Source organism: Leucopleurus acutus (genome assembly GCF_964270905.1).
Source record: "Leucopleurus acutus genome assembly, chromosome: 17".
In the NCBI taxonomy this organism is placed as follows: domain Eukaryota; kingdom Metazoa; phylum Chordata; class Mammalia; order Artiodactyla; family Delphinidae; genus Leucopleurus; species Leucopleurus acutus.
This window is the reverse complement of record NC_139159.1, coordinates 10672144-10699681: the sequence shown is the minus strand read 5'-3', so window position 1 is coordinate 10699681 and position 27538 is coordinate 10672144. Positions and strand designations below refer to the sequence as shown.

Here is a 27538-nt window from a genome sequence, read left to right as displayed (position 1 = left end):
CAGGGAAGAGCATGTTTCGGAAATTGCCTGTGTTCCTGAATTACTTGAGTACAGGAGTAGAGTGAAAGGCAGGAAAAGGTAGAGGGGCAGGTGAAGTCATATAGGTTGGAGGAAAAAGGCGAAGTGGCAGAGGGGAGAATACAGGATTGGGGTCTAACGGGCTGGGTTGGAATCCCATCTCTGCCAATGAATAACAGCTTTGTGACCTTGGAAATTGCCCCCAAGATTTCCTGTCTTCATCTGCCACAATGGAGAGCACACACTCTCTTGTGGGGTTGTGGTGAGAATTCGTAGCCACCGGAGTGAAATTCTGGATACACAGAAAGCACTCCGAACTTGACTGTGATCGTTACGATTTAAACACCATGCTAAGGAACTTGTGCTTCATTTTGCTTGTTCCAAGGAGCCAATAAGGATTTTAATCAGCAAAGCGGCCTGGTGCGCATTCACATTCTGGTTTACTGGGAAGAATAGAATTGACATGATTTGGGCAAGTTGCTTGACCTCTAAGTCTTTGTTCATCTAGAAAATGGAGACAGTAGTAGAACTTACCTTCTCACCTTATTATGAAGATTAAAGGAGATCATGAACAGCATTGAGCACTGTGCCTAACCCAACAGTAATCTATCAAGACACGTGTTAGTTATTATTTTTAGCCTCTCTATAGGGATGAGGCTGAGAGGAGAGAGACCAGTTAGCCAGGAGGCCTTCGTTAGGGTCCAGCTGGGAAGCGAGGTAGGGCCAACATCTTGTGAGGTGGGCTGAAGAGCCGGAAGTTGGATATTTAAAAATTAAAATCAACAGGCCTGGGATTCACTGAATGTGGAAGATAATCTTGCTTCACAACATGATTTTTCCTCTACAGAATAAAAACTAGAGTTAAAAAATTTATTTTTCTAAGGTATGCATTTCCCAATCAGGTTCACATTCCCTGAATGTCCCTATTAATGAACCACTGCTTTTGAGTGTCACAGCTTAAAGGAAGGGGTTACTTAGAGTTCAACAAAATTGGAACTAGTACAAGAGACCACAGTTGGATTTAACAAATAAACAAAGGTCCAGCAGGAGCTGTGACTTCTAGTCTGTACCAGATCTGCCCCCCCCCCCGCCTTTACCCTGCACACAAATCTAAATGTATTAAAAGGATTATTAACAACATTAAACAGTTTCACAGAAATCAGCCTAAGCAATGCAAACCATCTGGATATAGCTAGAATCAACAGCTATGGCTCCACTATAAGAGAAAAATAGTTTAAATCATCTCTGGTTCTCAGAAAGAAAAGGGTTCAAAATAAAAAGTGGCTTCATTACAGACAAATGGCAATCAGTCAGAGCTGTTGAACTGGTAGGAACTAACTTTTAAGAACACTAAAGTGGCCTCACGTGGAAGGTTTGGCCGTCTTCTTCCAAACCTTTGCAGAGCCCAGTTTAATTCTTGTCAGAACTTTAATCTGGAAGAAACTTAACAACATTTGATCTAACCCCTCGTGTTCAGGAAGGACCACCCTCACACCCCTAAGACCTGTGAGAATGTGTGCGAGTTTCCAAATCTCCTATTCTTATCCTTAGTAGCAATTCCCATTAAGGCTTTATCCTTTATGCTTATATGAAATTTAAAGCTAGTTTAGAGTTTTCCAGTTTAAAGCCACCGTGTTTCGCTCTCATTTAATAAGTTAAGAGCTTCAAGTCATCATACATCCTCTTTCACAGCTGCAGGCCCCTATTAAGTTTCCCCTCCATTTTCTGAAAATTTCATGTTTTTCCAACCTCTCAATTATTAGCTTTGTGAGTTTTATTACTACATTTTCCAGGTTAAACTGTCTCCTCATAGCAGCACAAAGAACCAGAATGATGGCCTAGATTTTGGTATCGCTCAGGAAAGTGTTAGTACCCACTCCTTGGTTCCTTGGTCTGTCTGGTTAGCCTAATACTATACTCACAGGATGGTGTGACAAGTAGCCATCAAAACACCACTTAAGGGCTGCCCTGGTGGCGCAGTGGTTGAGAGTCCGCCTGCCGATGCAGGGGACCACGGGTTCGTGCCCCGGTCCGGGAAGATCCCACATGCCGCGGAGCGGCTGCGCCCGTGAGCCATGGCCGCTGAGCCTGCGCGTCTGGAGCCTGTGCTCCGCAACGGGAGAGGCCACAGCAGTGAGAGGCCCGCGTACCGCAAAAACAAACAAACAAAAACACCACTTAACAAGCACTGAAGTTAAATAATACGTTAATGATATGTGTTGAGAAAGGATGTGAACACATCCTGCAGGATTGTGAGTAAACTACTCTGGGAGTTGCATGCCCATGCGGGGATTTGAGCATAATTTTACGTGGCCAAGATGGATACAATCCTTAAATACCACCGTCTTTCTGTTGAGTAACCATATTCCTCTGGCGAGAGTGTATGGAGACCAGACACACAGGGAAGAGGAGCAGATGCATATGGTCTAGGGTTTTAAATTCAACAGAGTGATGACAGGAAAAATGAAGTACAGAAAAAGTAAATCAAACTAAGAAGTGAGTTACACGGTAGAGCACATAATCCGTTGTAAGCCCTCTCATTATTGTCATGACGATGTATCTCAGTTATCTTTGTGTTTGTACCTAACACCCACCTCCAACAACACTGAGTCCTCCTAGGGAAGATCCTGTGTCTCTTATTCTTCCTCGTGTCCTTGTCACCTAGAACAGCATCTGACACAAATTGAGTACCCAGTAATTGTTTGAATTAATGAATTGATTGCTCCGTTGATGAATGGGTCACCCAGGTTAATTGAGATGGCTACACAGAGCCAAAATTCATTTGAAATCATTGGCATCTAAAAGGAGCTATATGACCAGATAAGAGGAATTTTAGGGTCTTCTGTGGCTCAAAGGCCAAATGAAGGTGACAGGTTTTCAGGAATGAAAGCAAGTGTATTCGCATAAAACAGATATATGTCCCAGTGATTTATATGGAAGTTGATAATTAAATGTATGTTACAACAATTCATTTTGAAGTTGTTCTATAGCTAGCTATAATTTGGATATAAAACAAAAGGTTAAAATCTTGCTGATTCTCCCAGGGACAGACTCCTTCAGATGCATCATCACCAGGCCTTAGACACGCTTGGCAACAGTGGCTCTTCTTCTTGCCTTCTTCTGAGAAAGGAACCAAGGAATTCTCAAATGTTAAAATAATAATTTCCAGTCCATACCAAATAAATCACCATCTCTGAGAGTCAGGAGCAGTATATGAAAAAAAATATTCCTGGTGATTCTGTGGTGAATCCAGAGGCAAGTACTATTGGATTAAAATTTGGGAGAAAAAAAAAATAATATGAATATACATTTTGGGATAATCCAACAAGGTAAACACTGGGTAGAAATTAGGATAATGGGTTGTGACCCATTAACAGGACTTGAAATGGACTTAAAAAAATGGACCAAAAAAATAAAATAAAATAGAAGAGAAAATATCAGAGTACATCACACATAGTATTGTTTCATGACTTTTAGTTACATCTACATATTCATATATCTATAATATATATGTATAGTCTATCACAATATATATACATTGGATCAAAAATGTTTGCAAAATATTGGTCTAGGGTGATGGGAATATATAGCAACACTTTTTCAAAAAAATTTTATTGGAGTATAGTTGATTTACAATGTTGTGTTAGTTTCAGGTGTACAGCAAAGTGAATCAGTTATACATACATATATATATATATATATATATACACACACACTTTTTTTTTTAATATTCTTTTCCCATATAGGCCATTACAGAGTATTGAGTAGAGTTCCCTGTGCTATACAGCAGGTTCTTATTAGTTATCTATTTTATATATAGTAGGCAGCACTCTTATTTTGCAATCAGCCTGAGGTCTCCAAAGTACTGTGTAGTTCATTAATCAAAACAAATCTCTTCTGTTTAACTCTTGCTTCAGTCATCTTTGGCTCAGTTACACTACAGTATCAGATAACTCAGTGGCTTACAACTGAAAGATTTATTTCTTATTCACCCTATATGCTCACCATAAGTCATTGCCTTCATTCGAGTTTCCAGATTTAAGGAGAGTGTTCACTAGGGGACATTTTTTGACTTGTGTCAATGGGAAGAGCACATAGTGAGCCATGTGACGGCTCATAAGGCTTCTGCCGGGAAGTGGCGTGTGTCAGTGCTCACAGATCGTTGGCCAATGAGAGTCACATGGTTAAGCCAGGCATCCGCAGGGCATCAGTGAATAATGCTGCTACAGGAAGGAGCAGTGGATAGTTTGAACACTACTGCAGTTTATCACAGCTCTTAAGCTCTTTCCTTAAAAATGTATGTTTAAGGAATATCAAGTTCTCATATTCTCTTTGTCCAGGGCTTTACTGAGATTTTGTTAAGAATTAGTTTTCCTGAGGCTTTTTGGATCAATACTGCTGTATATGGTCTCTGACAACTTAGGTGCCACAAATCCTTTAGTCTCCATCACTTTAGTACAAATAATGCAGCTCTGAGTTGGTGATAGTAAAGGCTAAAACTTTCGGAGACACAGATATCCTCATCTTTTCTTTTGCTTCAGATGCCTATTGTACTTCCACCAACCGGAGGTGAGTTTTTTAAAACCCAGACATTAAACTACACTAAGATTTAATTTGAGAAGTTTCTAGAGATAACTCTTCGAATCTGGAGGAAAGGTATGGATGGGATGTAGGATTTGAAACCCTTGGACTACCACACTCTGGCTGATATCAAGTGAGTCATTTTGTTTCCAGAGAATTAATGTTGTTTCCAAAAATTAGCTCTCATACGGCTCATTCATGTAACCTGTGTTGAATATGGAAGTGAGATTTTTGTTCACGCAAGTTTATTACATTCTAGTTTATGAAGCACAGTGGCTATATGTCAGACTTCCTTTGAAGCTAAGCAGTCCCTTTGCTCTGCTACTCCCACTGAGTCTTTTATTTGAAGTGTTTCTTCATTTTGGCTCATTTGGCCACAAACAGAAGTTGCCCTATGGGAGATAACATCTTATGTTTATTTACTTTGTAGCATTATCAGCCCTGGGCTCATTGCAAGTGAAAAACATATCAGAAAAGAGAAAAATCTGATTTCAGAAAGTCAGTACTCCCTTAACCCTGACATGTGCCTGTCTTTCCTTGGATAGTGTAGTCAGAAAAAAAACAAGTTATTGGATTGGGAGTCAGGAGACCTAGTCCCTGGTCTTTTTTGTTACTATGTGATTTGGGGCAAATTATTTTACTTCTCTGATTCTGTTTCTTTATTTGTAAAACGTGATGAGCCTCCCAAAACTCTTCCAGTTTCAGGACCCTGTTTTACTTATGGAATTTTGCAGAAGTCATAGAGAGTGTTCAGCAAAATCATTACAGAAGAGATTTTTTGTTTGGAAAACATGAAAATAAAAATATATTTCTTCATATTTAGAAGTGGTACAAAAATTGCCCACAACATCTAAGTTTAAATGGAATGCTTAAGCTCTGTTAAGTGATCCTTGCTTTTTCTTTACCTAATAACAGAAATCTAAATATAATTTTTGGTGTGATATATTTCATTTAAAGACTTTTCTGACAATGGAAATACGAAATTCATCATATAAGATGCCTCCGTTTTTTTAGCAGGTTCATTGAGATATGCTTTACATATCATGAGATTCGTCCATTTTAAGTGTACAATTTGATAAGCTTTAGGAAATTGATACTGTTGTGCAACCATCACCACAATCCACTTTAGAACATTTTCATCATCTGGAAAGTTTCCTTATGTCTGTTTGCATTTAATCCCTGCTCCTACCGTCAACCACAAGGGAGAAGTGATCTGCCTTGTGCCTCTATTTTTATCTTTTCTAGAAATTTCCTATAAATAGAATCATGTGTCTGGCTTCTTTCTCCTAGCATAATGCTTTTGAGGTTTATCAATGTTGTTCCATACATCAGTAATTTGTTTCTTTTTCATTGCTGAATGATATTCCATTATATAGATATACTACCTTTTGCTTATCCACTCACTAGTTGAATGACATTTGAATTGTTCTTAATTTGGGGCAATTATGATGAATGTGCCTATGGACATTCACATACAAGTCTTTGTGTGGACACATATTTTCATTTCTCTTAGGTAGAGAGAGATACCTAGGAGTAGAATTGCCGAATCGTATTGTTAGTGTGTATTTAACATTATAAGAAACTGCTCAGCACTTTTCCAAAGTGATTATAGTATTTTATATTTCCACCAGCAGTGTATGAGCATTCCAGTTCTTCCTCATTCTTGCCAACGCTTGCTATAGTCATTCTTCTTGATTTTAGCCATTCTAGTGAGTGAGTAGTAGTATCTCATTTTAGTTTTTAATTTGCATTTCCCTAAAGATTAGTGATGTTGAGCATTTTTTCATGTGTTTATGGGACATTTGTATTTTTTTTGGTGAAATGTCTATTCACATCTTTTGCCCATTTTTTATTGGATTGTCTTCTTACTACAGAGTTATAAGATTTCTTAATATATTTGTTCCAAATTTTCAAGGGACTTTCCATGCCACAAGCATGTACATATGTATGTATACACACACACACACACACACACACACACACACACACACACATATAAACTGCTTGTTTCTTTCATATTCATACTTTGAAATAAAATCCTTTGAAAATAATGGGGTAGAATTTTTAATTCTTGGAAAGAAGCAGAATGAATTTTAAATGGTCATTAACAATCATTAAATTAGTGTTTTGAGGAGTTACCTGTAAGCTCTCAAAGCAGTAGAGTGGTCTTTACAAATCTAATAGTGGCTTCTGTTTTTTCAGTTTGTTCCCTGTTTATAGAGGAGAAAAAAAAAACATCTTCTATAGATGCATGAGCGTTCTGTCAAAATCCAAAATCCAGTTCTTTCTGAAGAGGGATAAGGAAGTATCTGAGGAACTAGAAGAGAGAGATTGGAGTCTTTGCTTTTTTTTAATGCTTTTTACTCTACTGAGAGTTAACACATTTGCCTTCTGATGGGTGGTCTGTGGAAAGGATTAATACATTACTGACATTGGCATCACTTTGGTCAGGTCCTAGTTCAAAATACAGTTACATGTGTGCGTGCACACCTACATAACACACACGCACACACACACACGCTTCCTCAAATGAAAAAGAAGAGTCTATCTGTACCTCAGTTCTCCCTGCCAATTCTCCCTAAGATAATATAACTAACTTACGGGAGCCCCGGAAACAAGATAATATAACTAACTTACGGGAGTGTTAGAGTAATTTTGGGAGCAATACAGTGAACTAATAAAATCGCTTATTTCACCCTGAAATTTCAACTGAAAACTTGCATAACCCTACACCCCATCATCTTTTCCTCTTTTCTAACTTTTTGATAATATTGTCTATTTATTCTCACCTCCATAAATAGAAATGAACTCTAAGATTTTTTATCTGCAAACATTACTCCAAATGACTTTGGCAATAATCTCCAAAAAAATTAGAATTAAGACAAATTCAAAATTGGTTAATGTTAACTATTTATAGGAAATGTATTTGCATATATTTGTACACTATGTCCTATTTCCGAAGTCCCTAAAGCAAAATTAGAATTCTTAAAAGATACAGCCTCATCCATGTAACTGGTAGAGAGAGGTAGCTCATTAAAATGATGAGGCCCCTTTCCAATCATGATATGGTGACGTCCACCAGCCTCACCAACACTCACACAGCCTTGTGTTCAAATGTGAGAGAAAGCTAAGATCATGAGACATTGAAGAAAGCTTCTATTGTGAAAGAGAGAAACTATGACAAAGAAACAGAAAGAAAAGAAAGGAAACAGACAATTCGAGGACAGAAAAAAAATCCTCAAAAAACTATGTTTAATCTTAGAAACAGAAGAAATTGCATTTATAAAACAAGAATGGAATGTAATTTGTATAAGGTAGAAGCAGAGAGCACAAAAGACCTCTTGGAAATTAGAAATCTAAGGTAGAAATAAAATAATCTCTGGAAGGGAAAAAGTCAAGAAAGGCTCTTGTTGAGTAGAGCAAAATAAAAATTGATGGAAAATAAGAGAGGAGCTATATGAAAATTACAGGACCATATGTCTAACCATATTGTGAGTGATTTTAGAGAGGACTGAAAGAGATTGATAAGAATTAGCGATGGGTACACAGAAAACAAGGCAAACACAGAAACAAAGCAATTGAACACTACCTAAGTAATGATCATGGTAAAAACACTGAAAATTGATTTCAGAAAACAAGTGGAAGGGTGCACATAAGAGGGAGAAAAGTGAGCAAAGGACACTGCAATAATTATGTTTAAAATATGTGGAAGAGGGCTTCCCTGGTGGCGCAGTGGTTGAGAGTCCGCCTGCCGATGCAGGGGACGCGGGTTCGTGCCCCGGTCCGGGAAGATCCCACATGCCGCGGAGCGGCTGGGCCCTTGAGCCATGGCCGCTGAGCCTGCGCGTCCGGAGCCTGTGCTCCGCAACGGGAGAGGCCACAGCAGTGAGAGGCCCGCGTACCGCAAAAAAAAAAAAAATATATATATATATATATAGAAGGTTATCTTTAATAGAAATTTAGACTTTTCAAGACAACTTTAGAATTGTCTGTATTTAAATGATCTGTATATGCCTTCTGTGTCCCATGTTCTGACATTAGTGATGATGGAGTTCCTGGAATAGTCATACATTCCTTTTCTGCAGTGACTTAAAATCACCAGCCAAAGTCAGGAACCAGTATTTGGAAAAGAATGGTATTTTCCCTTTCTAAAAGCCCTCTAATTCATGACAAGAGCAAAATGTTGCCTTTCTCAGTTCTGTGTGCTGTATTACAAATGTAGAGATACTATTCGTTTTTGCTATGTTAATGTTTTACCCAATATTCAAATATGGTTCTGAATTATTGCATTATGTAGCATATGGTCCTCAGGCTTTTCATTAGCTTCCCGCCTCAGCAAACCAGAATACCCTTGAATTACCTTTCCTATGGTTCTGACATGCCGGGCTTGATTATTTTAGTGTTGGCCTTCAGAATTTGGAACTTGGTTTCTTCATAGGCTTGTATTGATGAAATTTCATTTGATAACTTGACTATGCATTTCTATATTGTTGGCATTGATCTCTATATTGTCATTCCCTAGGCTGTCTGGGCTAGTCTTCTGTTATAATTTAGTTTCCACAAAACTGTGGGTTCTGATTTTTTATTAAATGTTTCAAAATCAAATGATTTAATCAAATGTAAGAAATGATGAGTTAATGGAATTGATATCTCCTCCATGGAGTCCCATCAAATCCTGTCTGTAAAATAAATTAGCAACTGATCATCTCAGAAATTACAAATTCGGTTGCATGGTTTTCTATTTTAATTAAGGACTTGAAATAACTTTCCATTATGAATCGATTTCCCTCTTTTAGAATTGTCTAGGCCATTTAAACATTCTTGACCAGCTTCCTCCTAAGATTCAGGGCTCTTCTGAGGCACTTTTGTTCTTCTGAGTGTGTTCATTCAGAGAATACAAAGCCCGGAAAAATGTAGGAAGGTGATTCTGGCGCCCCATTTCCTTACCACCAAATCATATATGGCAGCCCTAAACTAAAATCTAAATCAGGCAAATAAAGGAAGTATGCTAGCAAATGAAAAAATGTCTTAAAAACTGGTACTCTATTGAAAACTTTCAGGAAAGAGAAATAAGGAGAGCCCCGTGATTCTATTTATATTTTAGATAATCCCCAGTAGTAATGTGAAGATGGTGATAGCAGCTAACACTTAGTGTTTACTATGTGAAGGCATTGTCTTCAGTTCTTTACATGCACTAACTTATTTAATTCTCATATGAGGAAAGTACAGTGGTAGAATGTCCATTCTACAGATGAGGAACCTGAGGCACAGATAAGTCAAGCAAATTGGCTAAAGTCACCAAATTGGTGGTAGTTTGCAGAGACCCAGATCTGAGCCACACAGTGTAGCGAGATTAATCAGGAGTTATTGTGTAGCAGCGAACACAAGAACAGATGAGGGGGCTTCCCTGGTGGCGCAGTGGTTGAGAGTCCGCCTGCCGATGCAGGGGACGCGGGTTCGTGCCCCAGTCCGGGAAGATCCCACATGCCGCGGAGCGGCTGGGCCCGTGAGCCATGGCCGCTGAGCCTGCGCATCCGGAGCCTGTGCTCCGCAATGGGAGAGGCCACAACACTGAGAGGCCTGCGTACCGCAAAAAAAAAAAAAAAAAAAGAACAGATGAGGGCTGGACCTATGCCCTACTTAGCCCAAGGTCAAGTTTATAAAGAAATGATATTCCAGTATTGTGGTCATTATGAAGCCTGCTTGAGACTCAATTAAATTTTAAATTATAGTTTTATAAAATATGCCTTGACATTATTATTCCATGGTACCAACCTGGGCATTCCTCACAGCAAACAAACAAAAAAAACCCTCAATCATAGACCTCTCAGAGTAAAATCCTACACGGATGTGGTTTGGCTTCTTAGCCAAAGAAGCATCTACAAATCACTCACTTGATCAAGGCATTAGTATAAATCTGCTAATGGAATCGAGTTTAGAAGGCACATTGTACAGACAAAGCTTTGTTCAGATCCCACAATTGCATAGATGAACTGACAGTTAAAGATTCAACTGGAATATGGCTTGAAGAGTTATGCTCTACGGTGTAAAGATACATTTAGTTACGTTTGTATTAGTTTTGCTCTGATTCCATGCCAATAATGGAGACATTTGTAACCATTAAGCATTGCTTGCTTTTACATTGCCATTACATTTAATGCTTTGATCAAAAGTGCTTGAATGGTGAATATCTTTGCTACTGGGAAATTAAGTCAAGTTTTAAGTCAGTTGCCATCCTGATAGAGCCAAAACATTTCAAGAGTAAAGGTCTTGTTTCTGCCAAAGTTAACAGATCTTCGTAGAGTGGTACAGAGGTTACCAACGAGCAGAGAATAGAATCATTGATAGACTGAAAAGTGGCATTTTTATCGAGGAATTTTTCGTGTATTTTTTTGTGAGGCAGAGGTTGTGTGAACACCAGGTGCCAATCACACAGCACCAGTGGATTTGCAAGATTATAGGACTGGGGAAAAGATGAAGATTAAGCACAGGGTGGAGATTATTTATGGTAATGAATTGTATAATTTCTCTAGACAGAGTTGGATTAATGTTCATCCTGAAAAGAGATTACAGGAGGTCTGATTCTTGCAGTAAACAAACATTAAGCAGATCATACATGTACGGCATGTGAATCAGGAGTCCTAAAGCATATATGATTCATCATTTACAAGGGGAAACAACCTGTTCCCTAACTGTGCACATGAGATGCACTGGAGTCTTGTGAGGGGGGTAGAGACAGTGTCCTCTGTGCCGCAAGGCTTCTTCCTTCAAAGCCTTGAAGGGTCTATCAGGTTGTCACAGCCCAGCAGCTGCAACCCCAGTTGTGACGAGCACCCCGCCCTCCCGCAGCTGTCACGGAAACCAACTGTGCCTGCCCCATTGGCAGGTTGCCTGGACCCTGGAAGAAGTAATGGGGGATCCGGGTGGCACAGTGTGTCCATGCTTTGTACAGTTACAGAGTCTGACCCCCAGGGTCTGCTCTTCCTTTTTGGGGTGTGGTCGTTTGTGGCATGGGGTGCGCGCATCCTCAGGGCGGACCTCAGGCTGCTGCCCCACTCCCCAACCTCGGAAACGGTGCGCTCAGTTTTAGAATCAGCGTTTGATTGATTTGTAGAGCTTTTGCCATCGACTGCTTTTTAGAACACAGTGCTCTCTGGACCTGCCTTTCGTGTTCACACTAAAATAGCATCTTCTTTAAATTTCCACACAATACACTGAGAAGGGCACACTTCGGTGAGATTCTTTCCAAAAATGTTAACAACCTCAGTCTAATCATGCGAAAACATCAGACAACCCAGGTTGAGAGACATCCTACAAACTCAATGACAAATGATCTTCAAAAGCAGTATGTTTCTGTCATGCAGGTCAGATGCCCAGAGGGCCAAACCCCTATAATTTCGCCACCCCAAAATAATGACCGTTAACATCTTAAAGCATACTAGAGTCTTTGCATTTCTATTCCCATATTTTCTTTAAGGAAAATAATATTATTCTGTTGTGCCTGTGGTTACTTAACTGCTTTATTCACTTAAAGGTGTCCTGTGAACAAATTTCTCTGACAAATAAGTATTGGTGGACTCTGAGGCGAGTGTCTCTGTCTGTGGATAAGGACTCAGGGCGGAGACCTTCACATCGTGTCATTGCCGCTCACCCTTCTTCACAAGGTGGAGTCGTGGACGCCACCCGCTCAGCCCACCAGGGACTTTGTAGTCAGGGAGTCGCTCCATACAATTTAGCTCTTCCCCTTCTTGGGCTGCAGGCATCCAGGGAACTTCCGTGATTTGCTCTAAAAAGTGCCTCCCTTGCTGGAATTGAGGGTGAGAAATTTCTTGAGCAGGTTTTCACATTCAGTGGACAAGTAGAAGGAAGTATGGTGGATTCCACTCAGTACCTGTTCCTCCTGTTCCTTTAAGCTCTGTCCATCAAAAGGCAGGGATCAGTGACCAGTGTATTTATAGGATGACTCAGGCTCCCCACATCCACTGTGAGGCCATCTTACTTCTGGCCTTGACGGCACAAGGGGGTGGGGGGCTGGCACACAGGGTATCCCACTTACTGCCAAAGGTGAATTCGTGGCTGAAGCCAAGGTCTGCAACCTTGACGTTCAGGTCAGCACCCAGGGTGGATTTTCTGGCTGCAATACTGTACCGTGGACATTCTTTGCCAGAATGTGCTTGGAGCCTCTTTCTCTTTCATGCTGCCATGATCCACCAGGTAACGGAACATCTCACCTTCGCCAGCATACTCCACGACAAAATAGAGTGTTTCCTCCGTCTCCGTCACTTCATATAATTTCGTCGTGTTGGGGTGACCCAAGGCCTTCATTAATCTTGACTTTGTGGGATCGTCTCTGGAGCCCCGAGGAGTTCTGCTGGCTCTTGTTAATGACCTTCACGGCCACCTCTTTCCCAGTCAGGATGTGCCGGGGCCACCTCACCTTGGTGAAGGTATACTTGTCGGTGGTCATTGCCCACATGGGTCTCATCCTTCTCCTTGGCAGACGTGGAGGCAAGAGGCCTTGCAGCAGATTGCCTTTTACTGCATAGACAAAGTGCCCCAAGGTCAGCTTAAAATTGGGAAAAGCTGGTGAAAAACTTGATCCAAATCACCTCAAAAGAAAATCACCTCCAAAGCCCACCTGAAAAACTGATCTTTATAATAGAACCAAAGCACAGGGCCAGACAAAAATGAAGATAAACAAACAACAAATATTAACAAACAGACTTTCTGAAGTGAGAAAAATGAATAAAGAAAAAAATGGGAAAAACAGTATAAAGAAAAAAGACAAATGAGAAAAAGAAATTTAAAAAAAATGAGAAAAATCAAAAAGAGTAAAGGAAAAGTGAAAAAAAATAATAGCAAACAAAATAGTCAAAAACCCTGCAATGCCAAGGAAGAAACTAACTTTGGTCAAAGTCCCTCAGGTCACTGAAAACCAGCTTCCTGAGCTAAAAGATACAAAAAAACTTAGTCCAGGCAGGGTCTTAAATAGGTGCTTGGAATTCCATTACAATGGCTCCTTGTGAGGTCATAGCGAGAAATGGACCTAACTGGTTGAGGACCATCCGCAGTAGATGTTCTCACTTTTTGGTGTCTAGAACTCTTCACTCTTAAAAAACAAAAGAAAAAGTTGCAGATTGTACCAGTTTACATACTGACCAATCCTAAAATCTAGAATTGCCTGTCTTTTGTAAAAATCTCTTTAACTTTTTTTAAAAAACGGAAACTGATATATGTTTCCTGCTTAAAATTCATTATATATATGCTTTCTTTTTTACAGCAGTTTAAGGTTTACAAAAAAAATGAGAGGAAATTGCAGAGTTCCCCACACCTCCTCCTGACCCTCCCAACAACATAGTTTTCCATCTTCTTAACATCTTGCATCAGTGTGTACATTTGTTACAATTGACTCAACATTAATTCATTACTATTAACTAGAGTCATAAAGTTTACATTGGGGTTCACTTTTCGTGTTGTACGTTATGTGGGTTTTGACAAATGTATAATGACATGTATCCACCATTACAGTGACATATAGAATAGTTTTACTGCCCTAAAGATCCTGTGTTCAACCTGTTCATTCTGCTTTCCTTCTCCCCTAACAACTTGCAGCTACTGATCTTTTAACAATCTCTGTAGTTTTACTGTTTCCAGTTCATATGATTGTAATCATAATGTATGTAGCCTTTTCAGATTGGCTCCTTTCACTTAGCAATATGTAGTTAAGGTTCCTCCAAGTCTTGTTAGGACATGATAGCTATTTCATTTTATAGCTAAATAATATTCCACTACGTGGACTTATATAGAAGTTTGCTTATTCATTCACCAGTTTAAAGACATCTTGGGACTTCCCTGGTGGCACAGTGGTTAAGAATCCACCTGCCACTGCAGGGGACTCCAGTTCGATCCCTGGTCCGGGAAGATTCCACATGCCAAGGAACAACTAAGCCCGTACACCACAACTACCGAGCCCACATGCTGCAACTACTGAGCCCACGCACTGCAACTACTGAGCCCGTGTGCCGCAACTACTGAAGCAAGGCACCTAGAGCCCATGCTCCGCAGCAAGAGAAGCCACTGCAATGAGAAGCCCCTGCACCACGGCGAAGAGTAGCCCCCGCTCGCCAGAACTAGAGAAAGCCCATGTGCAGCAACGAAGACCCAGCACAGCCATAAATAAATAAATAAATAAATAAAGTTTTAAAAATTGGATTATTAAAAAAAAGGACATCTTTATTGCTCTCAAGTTTTGGCAGTTATGAAAAATTTGCTGAAAACATTTGCATGCAGGTTTTTTGTGTAGACACAAAATTTCCACTCACTTGGGTAAATACCAAGTATCATAATTGCCGGGTTGTATGGTATTATGTTTAGTTTTACAAGAAACAGTCAACTGTCTTCCCAAGCGGCTGTACCATTTTACATTCCCACCAACAAGGAGAGTTCCTGTGGCTCCACATCCTTGTCTGATTTGGGGCTGTCCATGTTTTGAGTTTAGCCATCTCATTGTTGTTTTCATTTGCAGTTCCCTGATATCATACGATGTGGAGCATTTCATATGCTTAGTTTTCATCTGCATATCTTCCTTGATAAGATGTCTGTTCAAACCTTTTGCCCACTTAAAATTTTTTTTCTTATTGTTGAGTTTTCAGGGTTCTTTGTACATGTGGGATACTGGTCCTTTATTAGAAGTGTGTTTTGCAAAGATTGTTCTTCCAGCCTGCAGCTTGGGTTTTCATTCTCCTTTTAATACCCAAAGGGTTCTTTGCAAAGCCGGAGGAGGAGCTGGTGCTCTCTGGCTCACAGTCTTCCCACTGTGTTTGCCTCCTGCACATGCACTTGACCCTTTCCCCCCACCCAATAGAGTCCCTCAGCCCGATGCTGCCCTAACTCCTCAACTTTTTCACCTGCCATTGACACAAGTTTATGTGGTGTGTCCAACAGACTCATAATGAATGTTTGCAGATGAAAAAGGCCATGTGGCTCCCAGGCCAGCAAACAACTTCTTAGAGTTGAAGATTGGTCACGCCTGTTCCTGGAAGCAGCCTACCCTGCCAGGCCGTGCATCCTGCCATGGTCCTTCCCAGAGTCCCAGCTCAGCATGATGTGGCCTGACTAGTTTTTCCCTGTCCTTCCACTTCCTTTCTTTCCCTTTCTCCTTAATGCCCACCCCCCCAAATTCCTGTTTGCATCTTATGCAGAGACATTTCATTAACTCTTGGACCAGGTCATGTCCAGAGAACCTCATCATAAGCAGACACACACCTGGTGAAGCTGTTCTGAATAATGATCATTCTTTCCTTGAGAAAGTCAGCTCTTTGCAGAGACTTCGGGCCTGTTCACCTGAAGTTATTGAGTCTTTGTACATCTGGGCGTTTAACAACTTCATTTAGCCAATGATTGGAAGGATAGGGAAGTCCATGCTTCAACCCTGAGCAGCTCCGTGAAAGGTATAGATAAGCAGGGAGGGTTGACAAACCAAAGAGTCCAGGCTGAGCAAAACCACTTCCAGGCACTGCTTGCAATATACAAATAACAAGAAAACTAACCTGGCTCTTGTGTACCAGCTACTTTCAAATACTCTGTCTCAGCCTGATTGGTAAATCTCTAAATTGAATATTATTCCTCATTCAGGGGAAGCAACTGAGCATCTATCTACACATAGCTAGCATTGGGATTTAAAATTTCCCAGGACAAGTCAGATGTGCAGAAATGTAACTTTAATTCTTTATAACTGAACTCAAATTTCCAAGCCCCTATTTCTGCTGATGGCAGAAAACACTGAATATTTGCACTGAGAAGTTGCTCAGTCCCTTCTTGTTTAAAACTGGGTCTCTTTTATACAAAGATTAAATGAGATTTGGGATTCTCTCTTCCCCTTCCTTTCTGTTGATCTGGTGAGTCCTGTTGTACAGATGTTCATGCTGTTCATCTTTGCTTCCTGGGGGTGCCTCCTGGCTAGGGTTTGGGGAGTAGTCCTCCCCCTTTGTATCCCTTACTGAAGCGCTCCAGTTGGCTGTCACTCACCTGGTTTCCAGAGAGAGCAGAGCATGTGTGTCTATTGCTGCACCTGGGCGCTTGCTGAGGCTGCTAGGACGCCAAAGCTCAGACACTCCTCCATACACTCCTCCTTAGGGACCTTCCATCCACAGCCCTGCGGTGAGGCTCCCTCTCACCAGTATCCTGAAGAGCATGTTGATCCTTAACTCTCCAGAGTTGTGGGAACATTTCTAGGCATCCCGGTGCCCCCACTGGAGCCAAAACATAGTGGAGGAATAGAGGATGTTTCTAGAATACAGTTCAAGAGACACGACAAGGCGAATGACATTTCCAGTCAAGTAGCTTCCAGAGTAAGTCAAGGAAGCATAAAACAGAGCAGCTTCAAAAGTGCCTTGCTGGGGCTTCCCTGGTGGCGCAGTGGTTGAGAGTCCGCCTGCCGATGCAGGGGACATGGGTTCGTGCCCCAGTCCGGGAAAATCCCACATGCCGCGTCCGTGAGCCACGGCCGCTGAGCCTGCGCGTCCGGAGCCTGTGCTCCGCAACCGGAGAGGCCACAACAGTGAGAGGCCCGCGTACCGCAAAAAAAAAAAAAAAAAAAAAAAAAAGTGCCTCGCTCAACAGCAAAGTTTGTTCCAAAGGTCAGTGTTATCTTCGGTTACTGCAACGCCCTTCAGGTGTGTAGTTTCTGAAATTTTAACCACCCACACAAAGAAAATCTTTATTAATTAGGAAAAATAAAAAAATTATTAAGGTAACATTGCAGATATTAGGTGACCTGATACGAATATATTAAGTCTTTATCAATTTTTAATCAACACGTAATTTTATTTTTCCTGGATTGCTGTGCATGTATCAAGGTTGCTCCCTACTTGTTTAGGAGGTTATTTCAATAACTGGGATTCCTAGCCTAGAATGATCATGGGAAAAATGGCAAAGAAATTACTTTGACAAGTATAGATTGCTTTGGAAAGTGTTGGCCTTTAAATGTCTAGGGGAACAATGTGTGACAGGTCAGATCTTCTACCTGTTTATTAAACGAAAGGTGTAGCAGAAAGACAAACTTCATATGTCATTGGAAACCAAGTATTCTGTGTTGGTCCACTCTTAAATTTTATGTGCTTCTTTTTCACCAAAGGAAAATGTCTAAAATGTCTTTTATATTTTATAGCTATCTTGTGTATTTAGATTCTTCTCCACTTTTTGCTTCCAGACAAGTTTGGACCGTACTTGACACGCTGCATAAACTTTAAGATGTGTCCTACAACTTGTAAGGAAGACCTTGCGAGCAGTGATGCAGTGGTCTATGCATAGAACATGGGTTTAATCATTGAGAACCTTTGTAAGCTTTAATTTGTATAATTTACAGGATATGTCCTTGTGGTCTGTTAAATAGTGAAGAGAATATTTGAGGAAGTGTATATTGTTTGAGTAGGAAAAAGAGGGATGTGGACCATTGATTTGGGGGGAGTTTTTTAGTTACCCTCCATTGTTTCATGACCTGCTCCTCTTAAGCTTTGGAACTGGAGCACCACCAATAAGTGTTAAGCATCCTATCCCTTCACTCAGCAGTGAGCAGTCAGTATTTCATTTTCAAAGTCACAGAGCATGAGAGAGACAAATAGCAGTATTTGTGTTGTGCCAGGTGTCAGCAGGCCTTTCTGGTTCATTATGGTGATGCCTTTCCTCCCTAAATAATTTTTACAAATACACTGATGAAGACAGATTTCTGTTATTTGTCTTCGGTGGGTCGTAAGTTGAACTAGTACTATATTTTTTCCTGAAAATATGCACAGTTGTGACATGGTGTTTAATAGTTTGAGGCTTGTTTCTGCCAGAATGAGCACAGCTGAAAGGAATGATGACCCTTTCATCTTTGTAACAATAAAATGGCTTCCTAATGTGTTTCCCTCACTTTGAATGTTAAGTTCATATTCCGCTGGATTTCTGAGCTCCATCTTTTACCCCCTCGGAAACCCCGTGAAGAATACAACTTTGGACCGCGTGACAGAGCACAGAGGATGAAACGAGTTGCATTAAATAATGATATGACAAAAAGCCTTTCAAAATCTTTGTCACAATGCAACATTCAAGTAACATTAAACAAAACAGTATAAGTAGGCCACGGAAGAGAGTTCATATCTTGAAAGGAAATTTTGTGAACTAGATCGCTTGCAGATTTTGGAAGAGCCATTGGTGAAGAGCCTTCATGCTATGGCTGGGGATCTACTCTCCAGTCGCATGTGCAGTCTTTTCTCGTTTATCAATCTTTGGACCTAAAATTAACTGTTGCAGCGTTTTCTTGGTACCCTTGTATATTTCTCAAAAAAGCAAGTCTTCGTTGCTCAAGTTACATTCAAGAAAATCATGGGGAGTGGGGTGAAGAATAAGGTGCACATTTCTATGCAATGTTTCCTGTCTTCCTATTCGAAGTATATGTATTTAAACAACAGCATATATTTTGTAAATTAGTATAAAGATAAACTGTCCTCTACAAACAGAAAGCAAAGTTTTGATACTGATTTCCTTTATTTCTAGCACACCTTGGATTTATTTTGTTTCAGTTTATTTTTCCCCTGAAAAATCTGATATTTCTTTTTTTTTTTTTTCTTTTAACTTTAATTCTACCATGTTGGGTTGTGGGAAAATAGAAGCTTCTGATAGGGTTAATCTGGCTACATAGAGTTCCATGCTGAGTATGAACATAATCTTGATCTTTGATTAGATCTGAGCTTGTAATATCTTGTGATTAATCAAAATGGGTTGTACTGTGTGTAGTATAAGTCATCTTCACAGATGGGATAGAGTATCATCAGAGTTCTCTTGAATATTTGTTTTAATCCCTTCTAGGATAAAATGGCTTTGGATCTTTGTTTAAACTTTAAATCAGATTGAGTTCACCAAATAAATGACTAGGAAGAAATATTTTATTTTATTTTTTGGCTGCGTTGGGTCTTCGTTGCTGCACTCAGGCTTTTTCTAGCTGTGGCGAGCGGGGGCTACTCTTGGTTGCGGTGCACGGGCTTCTCATTGCGGTGGCTTCTCTTGTTGTGGAGCACGGGCTCTAGAGCACAGGCTCAGTAGTTGTGGTGCACAGGCTTAGCTGCTCTGCGGCATGTGGGATCTTCCCGGACCGGGGCTCGAACCCATGTCCCCTACATTGGAAGGCGGATTCTTAACCACCGCGCCACCGGGGAAGTCCCAAGGAAGAAATTTTGAAGTCCAGTTTTGCTAGGATTATAGGTCAAAAAAGAAGAAACTTGGTTTTTAATTCACAGTATTTCAGTATTTCACTGAACACACTTCATATGTTACAAAGAGTTATCTTGTAAAATTTAACAAATATTCCTATTTATTTGTAGTTTGAATAAAAATCTTCATAAAAGAATATAACAAAACACCCTTCATGGAAATAATGTTGAAGTTCTTGTTCTCAACAGCATAAAAGATTTTTCAAGATTAATAATCTCCCCTCTTCTAATTATGTAATTCCAGTCTAGTTGAAATCTGACAGCAAAGAGCTTTACTTTGGCAACTAAAGTACCTGACATCTAACCCCCAGAGCACAGCAAGAGTGCTCAAACACAAAATGTTTACTGAATGTGTCTGTCATTTCAGCCAACCATTTGGGCCTCACAAGACACAATTTCTCACAAAAGTTGCTCACCAGAAATTGTAAATTGAACTGTCTGCCCCAGAGCCACACACACTGGAGGGGCTCAATAAATACATGTTGATGATTATATATGAATCATTGAATAAAAGAACAGAGCCACACACACTGGAGGGGCTCAATAAATACATGTTGATGATTATATATGAATCATTGAATAAAAGAACTGAAAAAAAACTGTACAATTCATCCAGTCTACTTCTAGACTGGATTAATGACCCACAGGTATTAAAATAAGAATGATTTAATTTCTCTCTCTTTTTTTTTTTTTTTCTATAGGAGACCTGGTGAACCTCCATTGATAAAAGGCTGGCTTCCTTACTTTGGAGAAGCCCTGAAATTACAAAAAGATCCCCTAGGTTTCATGACTACTCTTCAAAAGCAGTATGGTGACGTTTTCACTCTTTTCCTTGGGGGTAAGTGGCACTTAAGTTGGGGGTAAGTGGCACAATAAGTTCCTTACTTGTATCATAATTTCTCACTTGTTCTGTAATGTTGTTATATTTTTCTCTAGGCAAAATATGAAATATTTGTACATTATTGTTTTATTTGTAGGCTGCTACAAAAGAAAACTATGTTTTTGAGTACAGTAATCCTCACATTAAAAAACAAAGTATAGAATTCTCTTGAGGGTTCCTAGGGAACGCCACTCTCCTGGTATCACCTGTCGTTTGGTTTGTTGTAGCTTACCTTTAAGAATTGTTTCTTGAAAAGCTAGAATACGTTAACGGACTTGATTTTATAGAGCAGTTTTAGGTGTACAGAAAACTGATCAAACAGTACAGACAGTTCCCATATATCTCCTCTTTCCCCTGATCATAATTCCCCCTGTTATGAACATCTTATATTAGTGTGGCACATTTGTTGCAACTGATGAGCCAGTATGGATACAACGTTAAAAGTCTGTGGTTTTGGCTTCCCTGGTGGCGCAGTGGTTGAGAGTCCGCCTGCCGATGCAGGGGACACGGGTTCGTGCCCTGGTCCGGGAAGATCCCACATGCCGCGGAGCACCTGGGCCCGTGAGCCATGGCCGCTGAGCCTGCGTGTCCAGAGCCTGTGCTCCACAACAGGAGAGGCCACAACAGTGAGAGGCCCACGTACCGCAAAAAAAAAAAAAAAAAAAAAAAAAATCTGTGGTTTAGGGGCTTCCCTGGTGGGGCAGTGGTTAAGAATCCTCCTGCCAATGCAGGGGACACGGGTTCGAGCCCTGGTCCAGGAAGATCCCACATGCCACAGAGCAACTAAGCCCGTGCACCACAACTACTGAGCCTGCGCTCTAGAGCCCGAGAGACACAACTCCTGAGCCCACATGCCACAACTACTGAAGCCCGCGTGCCTAGAGCCCATGCTCTGTAACAAGAGAAGCCACTGCAGTGAGAAGCCCGTGCACCGCAACAGAGCAGCCCCCGCTCGCCGCAACTAGAGAAATCCCGCTCGCAGCAACAAAGACCCAACGCAGCCAAAAATAAATAAATAAATTTATTTTTTAAAAAAGTCTGTGGTTTACACTAGAGCCCACTCTTTGCGTTGTCCAGTTCCTTGGGTTTTAACCAATGCAACATGTCAGGTATCTTCCATTACAGTATCACACAGAATAGTTTCACTGGTCTGAAAAATCCCCTGTGTTCCACATATTCATTCCTCTTCCCCTCCCCCTGAGCCCCTAACAGCCATGGATCTAGAATATATTTTTAATTTAAAAGTATTTGTTATGGTTCAGTGCACAGAGAGCAGTGTGGGTCTAGGAATATTCCATAGCTTTCATTAGCACAGGTGTAAATAAAGTAATAATCCTGCTGGTGAAAACAAATATATCTGTTATGGTTCTAACTTCAATAAAATGTTTACAAAACAAGGAAAAAGCACACAGCAGCATCACTACGTAACCCAACATCACTGGGCGCTGAGAAGCTGGAATGTGCTCAGCTCATCCTCCTTGAAGGCCCATGCTCTCCAGCTGTAGCAGCTATATCTCTGGCCACCTAACAAACCTCTCCCAAATGTCATGCCTCAAAACAACAGCTGGTCTGGCCCGGGTCACCTGTGTGGCTTGAGTCATCTGGCTGATTGACTGGGGCTTAAATGGCCCAAGGTGGCCTCATCACATGCCTGGCAGGGCCTCCTCTACATGATGTTTCGTCCTCAAGAAGATGTCCTTATGTGGCAGCTAGTATTTCAAGAGGGTGAGAGGAAAATCTGTAAGGCCTCCTGAGGCCTTGGCTCACATGTTACAGAACCTCACTTCCAGACTTAGTACAAGCAAGTCACGGGCCAACCCAGGTTCAAGGCTAGGAAAATAGATTTCCACTTCTTCCTGGGCAGAGTGGCAGAGTCACATTGCAAAGGAGCCCATGTAGAAAGAGAGAAGTTTATCGTGACCATGTTTGCATACAGTCTTCCACGTCAGCTTATCACCTGGGCTAAGCATTCCTTTTCTTCACTTGTGTCTGCCCTGTCCCGGAAAGCTAATCTCTACACAGTAGATCATCTCCACGCCTTTGCCCTCTGACTTCTGGTTGGGTGTGCAGGTGGAGGGCAGGAAAGCTGTGTTCTAGTTCTCCACCTCTTACTGGTCTCTGTAACACGGTTCACTTTCCTTCCCAAGAAAATTGAAGACATCAGGTATGCTCTCACTCAGATCCCCACGTATCTATCAAATGTTTCACAGTTATCCTTACCACCTCTGCTCCAGTTTCAGAGAATGTTCAAGACAATCCATTTACCTGTCCCCGTGATGCTTACTGTCTCCTCTGGGCTGGCATTACATTATTTCTTCCTCCCATATATGTATCTTCATTATTTTCTCTCTTGGGTCCTTACCCTAAGCTTCTAACCATGCTTAATCTTTCCTGTATTTTCCTTCTAGTTAACTTTTCACTTCTGTTTTTTCTCTTTTGCATCTAGATTTTTAAACAGAGTTACCTACCTTTGCTGCCCCCGGTTGTTTAGCTCCCGGAGAGCTCCTAGCTGTAACCAGCTTTCTGCCTTGCTGAGGTCATTAATGGGCCATCACCTGCCTGGACCTCTCTCTCTGGTGGACAAAGCTGATCCCTCATTCCTTCTCAGGACACTCTGTTCCTTCACTGTCTTGACACTGTACCTCCTGGGTCTTCCACCGATGCTGAGCATTCCTTATCTGGGTCCTATTTACACGTGCCTCTTTCTTTGCTCAACCCCCTTTATCTTTCTCTAGCAGTCCTTGGAATTTTATGTTCTATTCCTAAAGAATTTAGATAATTTCTTCGTACTGTAATTATGTTGCCAAGTATCTGAAGCAACCTTTTGTACATAGAGCAACTTCACTTTTGTGCTACCATTTCCATGTCATTGGGAGGAAAAAAATGATCCAACTGGATGAAATGGTCAGCATGGTCAGTTTCTCACATGAATAGGTAGTATTTGTTTCATTGCATCTTACTCCCTTGGCTGGCAACTGGCAAGTCTCTTCCAACAGTAATTATGTGCACTCTGATTTCAGAAGAATTGAAATGGACAAAAAATCACGTGTCTTAGAAACAGAGACATTGTAGTGTATGTGGTGACCCTCATGAGGCTCTTCAGGGTCAAGGCTCCACCCACCTCTCCAGCCCCGTCTCTTGCTACTATAATGCACCATTAACACACCAAATTGTTGGAATTTCCTCCTCATATACCATGTCCTTCTGTGCTTCTTTTTTCTGTCGTGGTTCTTTCTGCCAGAACGCTGTTCTTCTGTTTCTCAGTCATCCTTGAAAGATGACTGACATGGACGCATCTTTTGAGGCCATCGTCACGTATCGCTTCCTCCCCAAATCCTTCACTGACCATTTCCCTCCCCATGGTATGTTTGATGCCTCTTCTCCAGGCTCCAATTACTCCTAGTATAACTTCTGTCATGGCATTTAATAAATTGTGAGTGTATTGCTAATTCACTTGTCTATTTCCCTTCATTGTTTTCTAACTTCTTTACTGCCAACATTTAGTTCAGAGCTCAGCACTGATTGATTCACAATAGATATTTGATAAGGAAATTCCCAGTACCTTAGAGCTGATGAAATACTTACTATAATACAAATCAAGGCCATAGCTGGGGCTTCTATTCTAAGTGAGCTTTTGGCTTCATAATACAAAACTGTATTCTTCACTTAAAAAAGTCACTCTTGGGGGGAAATAAATTAGGAGTTTGGGATTAATATATATACACTACTATATATAAAATAGATAATCAACAAGGACCTACTGTGTAGTACAGGGAACTCTACTAATTATTCTGTAATAACCTATGTGGGAAAAGAATCTAAAGAAGAATGGGATGACCCAGCAATCCCACTACTGGCCATATACCCTGAGAAAACCATAATTCAAAAAGAGACATGTACCACAATGTTCATTGCAGCTCTATTTACAATAGCCAGGACATGGAAGCAAGCTAAGTGTACATCGACAGATGAATGGATAAAGAAGATGTGGCACATATATACAATGGAATATTACTCAGCCATAAAAAGAAGCGAAATTGAGTTATTTGTAGTAAGGTGGATGGATCTAGAGTCTGTCATACAAAGTGAAGTGAATCAGAAAGAGAAAAACAAATACCGTATGCTAACACATATGTATGGAATCTAAAAAAAAAAAAGTTCTGAAAAACCTAGGGGCAGGACAAGAGTAAAGACACAGACGTAGAGAATGGACTTGGGGACACGGGGAGGGGGAAGTGTAAGCTGGGACGAAGTGAGAGAGTGGCCTGGACTTATAGATACTACCAAACGTAAAATAGATAGCTAGTGGGAAGCAGCTGCATAGCACAGGGAGATCAGCTCGGTGCTTTGTGACCACCTAGAGGGGTGCGATGGGGGGGGTGGGAGGGAGACGCAAGAGGGAGGAGATATGGGGATATATGTATATGTATAGCTGATTCACTTTGTTATAAAGCAGAAACTAACACACCATTGTAAAGCAATTATACTCCAATAAAGATGTTAAAGAAGAAAAAAGAAAACAAACAGAAAACCAGTTTCACTTGTTATCTTCATCTTAGATACTGAGAAGCTTGCTGAATTTCTCATGGCTAAATAATTTGGCCATGGCTATCTTTTTAAACTCAACAGTAGACAGCCATAGTTGAATACGAACTGCTACTTCCCTTTAGCTTCTTCCTAGAGTTTGAATAAATTCCTGTCAAAAATCCTTATTATGTATGTGGTTCTAATGATCAGTTTGCAAAATAGCTCATTTGGAAAATGTGAATGAGGAACAGCGTCTCCCACCGTTGTCCCATGATGTGAGTTCAGTGCGTGTATGTTTCTTGCGTGATGAGCAAATGATTGTCATCCCCAAAAGTCTCAAGGGACGTGGATGTCATCTTAATAAAGAAATTAAAAGGTACATCTTTTCATGAGAAACCACGTAGATTCGTGACCTGTCGCAGAAAATAGTTCTCTAATTGGTTTTGTGTGGTGGTGCAGCGGAATCGTTTTCCCTAGATGTCACCCCAGCGAAGCACCACTGTACATCACTGTCAACAGCCAGCGAAATCTCGCTGATAAGAGGGGGAGGATAACGTGGTCATCCTCATAAAATAAAAAGTTGGTTCACAGTCCACTCTTCCAATGAATATTTTCAGCTTGACATTTAAAAAACGTCTATTGAAGAGCCAGCTAAACGTGGAGATCAAAAGGTTATAGTTATGGAAAATTTCTTTAAAATTCCAATTTATCTCATATTTCTTGACTGGGCATTTCTATTTCAAATAGTCAAATAGTTGTTCTGAATTCTCTTGGATGTGTTTCTGCACCAAATATCTGAAATGAAAGCATCAAAATTCAGGTTATAATGACCCAGATGTCAAACTTGTTGCGTATAAGACATCAAAGTGAATGATGTGGGGTTTTTTTTTAACATTTAGTGACATACTTGGCATCACGTAGCTTCACCTTCCTAAAAGAAATAATTTTGAAGGAAGTGAAAAGGCTGTTGAGTTAGTAAACCATCGTATGCAGGTTATTCAGGAATGCTGGGGTTAATATCTTAAGGCCCAGCCAGCTCCTGAAAAAGGAAGACAATGAAATTATTGGTAAAGAATACATTAAAAATTTTGACCCCATTTCAAATTTACTGCTCAAAAGGATGGTTTTATATATACGTATACTTTTTTGCAAAAGTGAACCTCGTTTTCACATTTATATTTTAGACGAATGCAAACTCTGAAATTCTTTAAATCAATGTATCACATCAGCTGCTGATAGCTTTCTTCTCCCTTCTGAAAACACAGCAAAGGATATTGTTTCTATCTTGTGATCTTTGTGAACTAGGCAACTTGCCTGTTGACACGTGGCATTCATTTACATAAAACCACACTGGAACAAAAGTTATTTTTGCTCAAGAATCCATGGCCTTTAGAATAACTTTTCAAATTTCCTTTGTTAAGAAATTTAAATTCATTTTATGAATGTATATGTGTTTTCCTAACTGTCTTATTAAAGATTACAAAGAAACTCTGGTTTTGCATCTCACGTTAGCAGATGGTGGACAGATGGTTTAAATTAATATTAATTTTGGAAAACTTAGCTTAAATTGTTTATACTGAAGATTAAAAGTTGGAAAGCCAGCTAGCATCTCCAGTGTTATTAGTACTTCCAAACCCACTCAAAAAGTAAAATCCAGAAAATCAAAAGGTCTTACTCAGCAATCCACATCTTATTCAGATAAGAGAGTCAGTAAAGCATAATGTCTTGATGTTGAAGAAAATCAAAATAAGAATGAGAAAAAGAAAATACAGATCCCGGAGTGTAAAGAGTCTTGAAAAGAGTGAGAATTTTATCTACAAATTGCTTTAAACTCATCAGTAATGATTTTTTTAAAAGAACCTGTATGCAATAAACTGTTTATTAAAAAAATATTAAAATTGGTTGCTAACCAGACACAGTTTTCTACATTTAGCTTTTACTGTTTTTATTTGAAATTAACTTCATAGTTTCTTCCCATATCCTTACCCCCAAGGTGATATAGAGAAAGAGAGAGAGAGGGAATATATGTGTAGTTTGGATGAATTCTAGATAAAAACTGTAAAGTCCATGAAGCCTCTACTTCAGTAGGCCAATAGCCGGTGGCTTCTGCTGCCATGGCTGAATAGTTTTGCCTTTCCACTTAGATTTTGATGAATATAGAAAATTGATGAATATAGAAAAAAATTCAAAATATTCTCTAGAAATTATGTTTTACAGACTGAGCCTTTTATATATTCTCTGAATTTTACTGACTAATTTAAAATAACTCTGTAAAGACATTTAT

General features: G+C 40.2%; 1 protein-coding gene across 1 annotated transcript in view; it reads left to right on the top strand.

Annotated features, from left to right (window-relative positions):
- CYP7B1 (cytochrome P450 family 7 subfamily B member 1) overlaps positions 1-27538 on the top strand; it is a 180857-nt gene that overhangs the window by 131728 nt on the left and 21591 nt on the right. The window contains exon 2 of the mRNA XM_082858837.1: positions 20549-20685. Within this exon, the coding sequence (XP_082714963.1) occupies positions 20549-20685 (137 nt within the window). The remainder of the gene's footprint in view (positions 1-20548; positions 20686-27538) is intronic.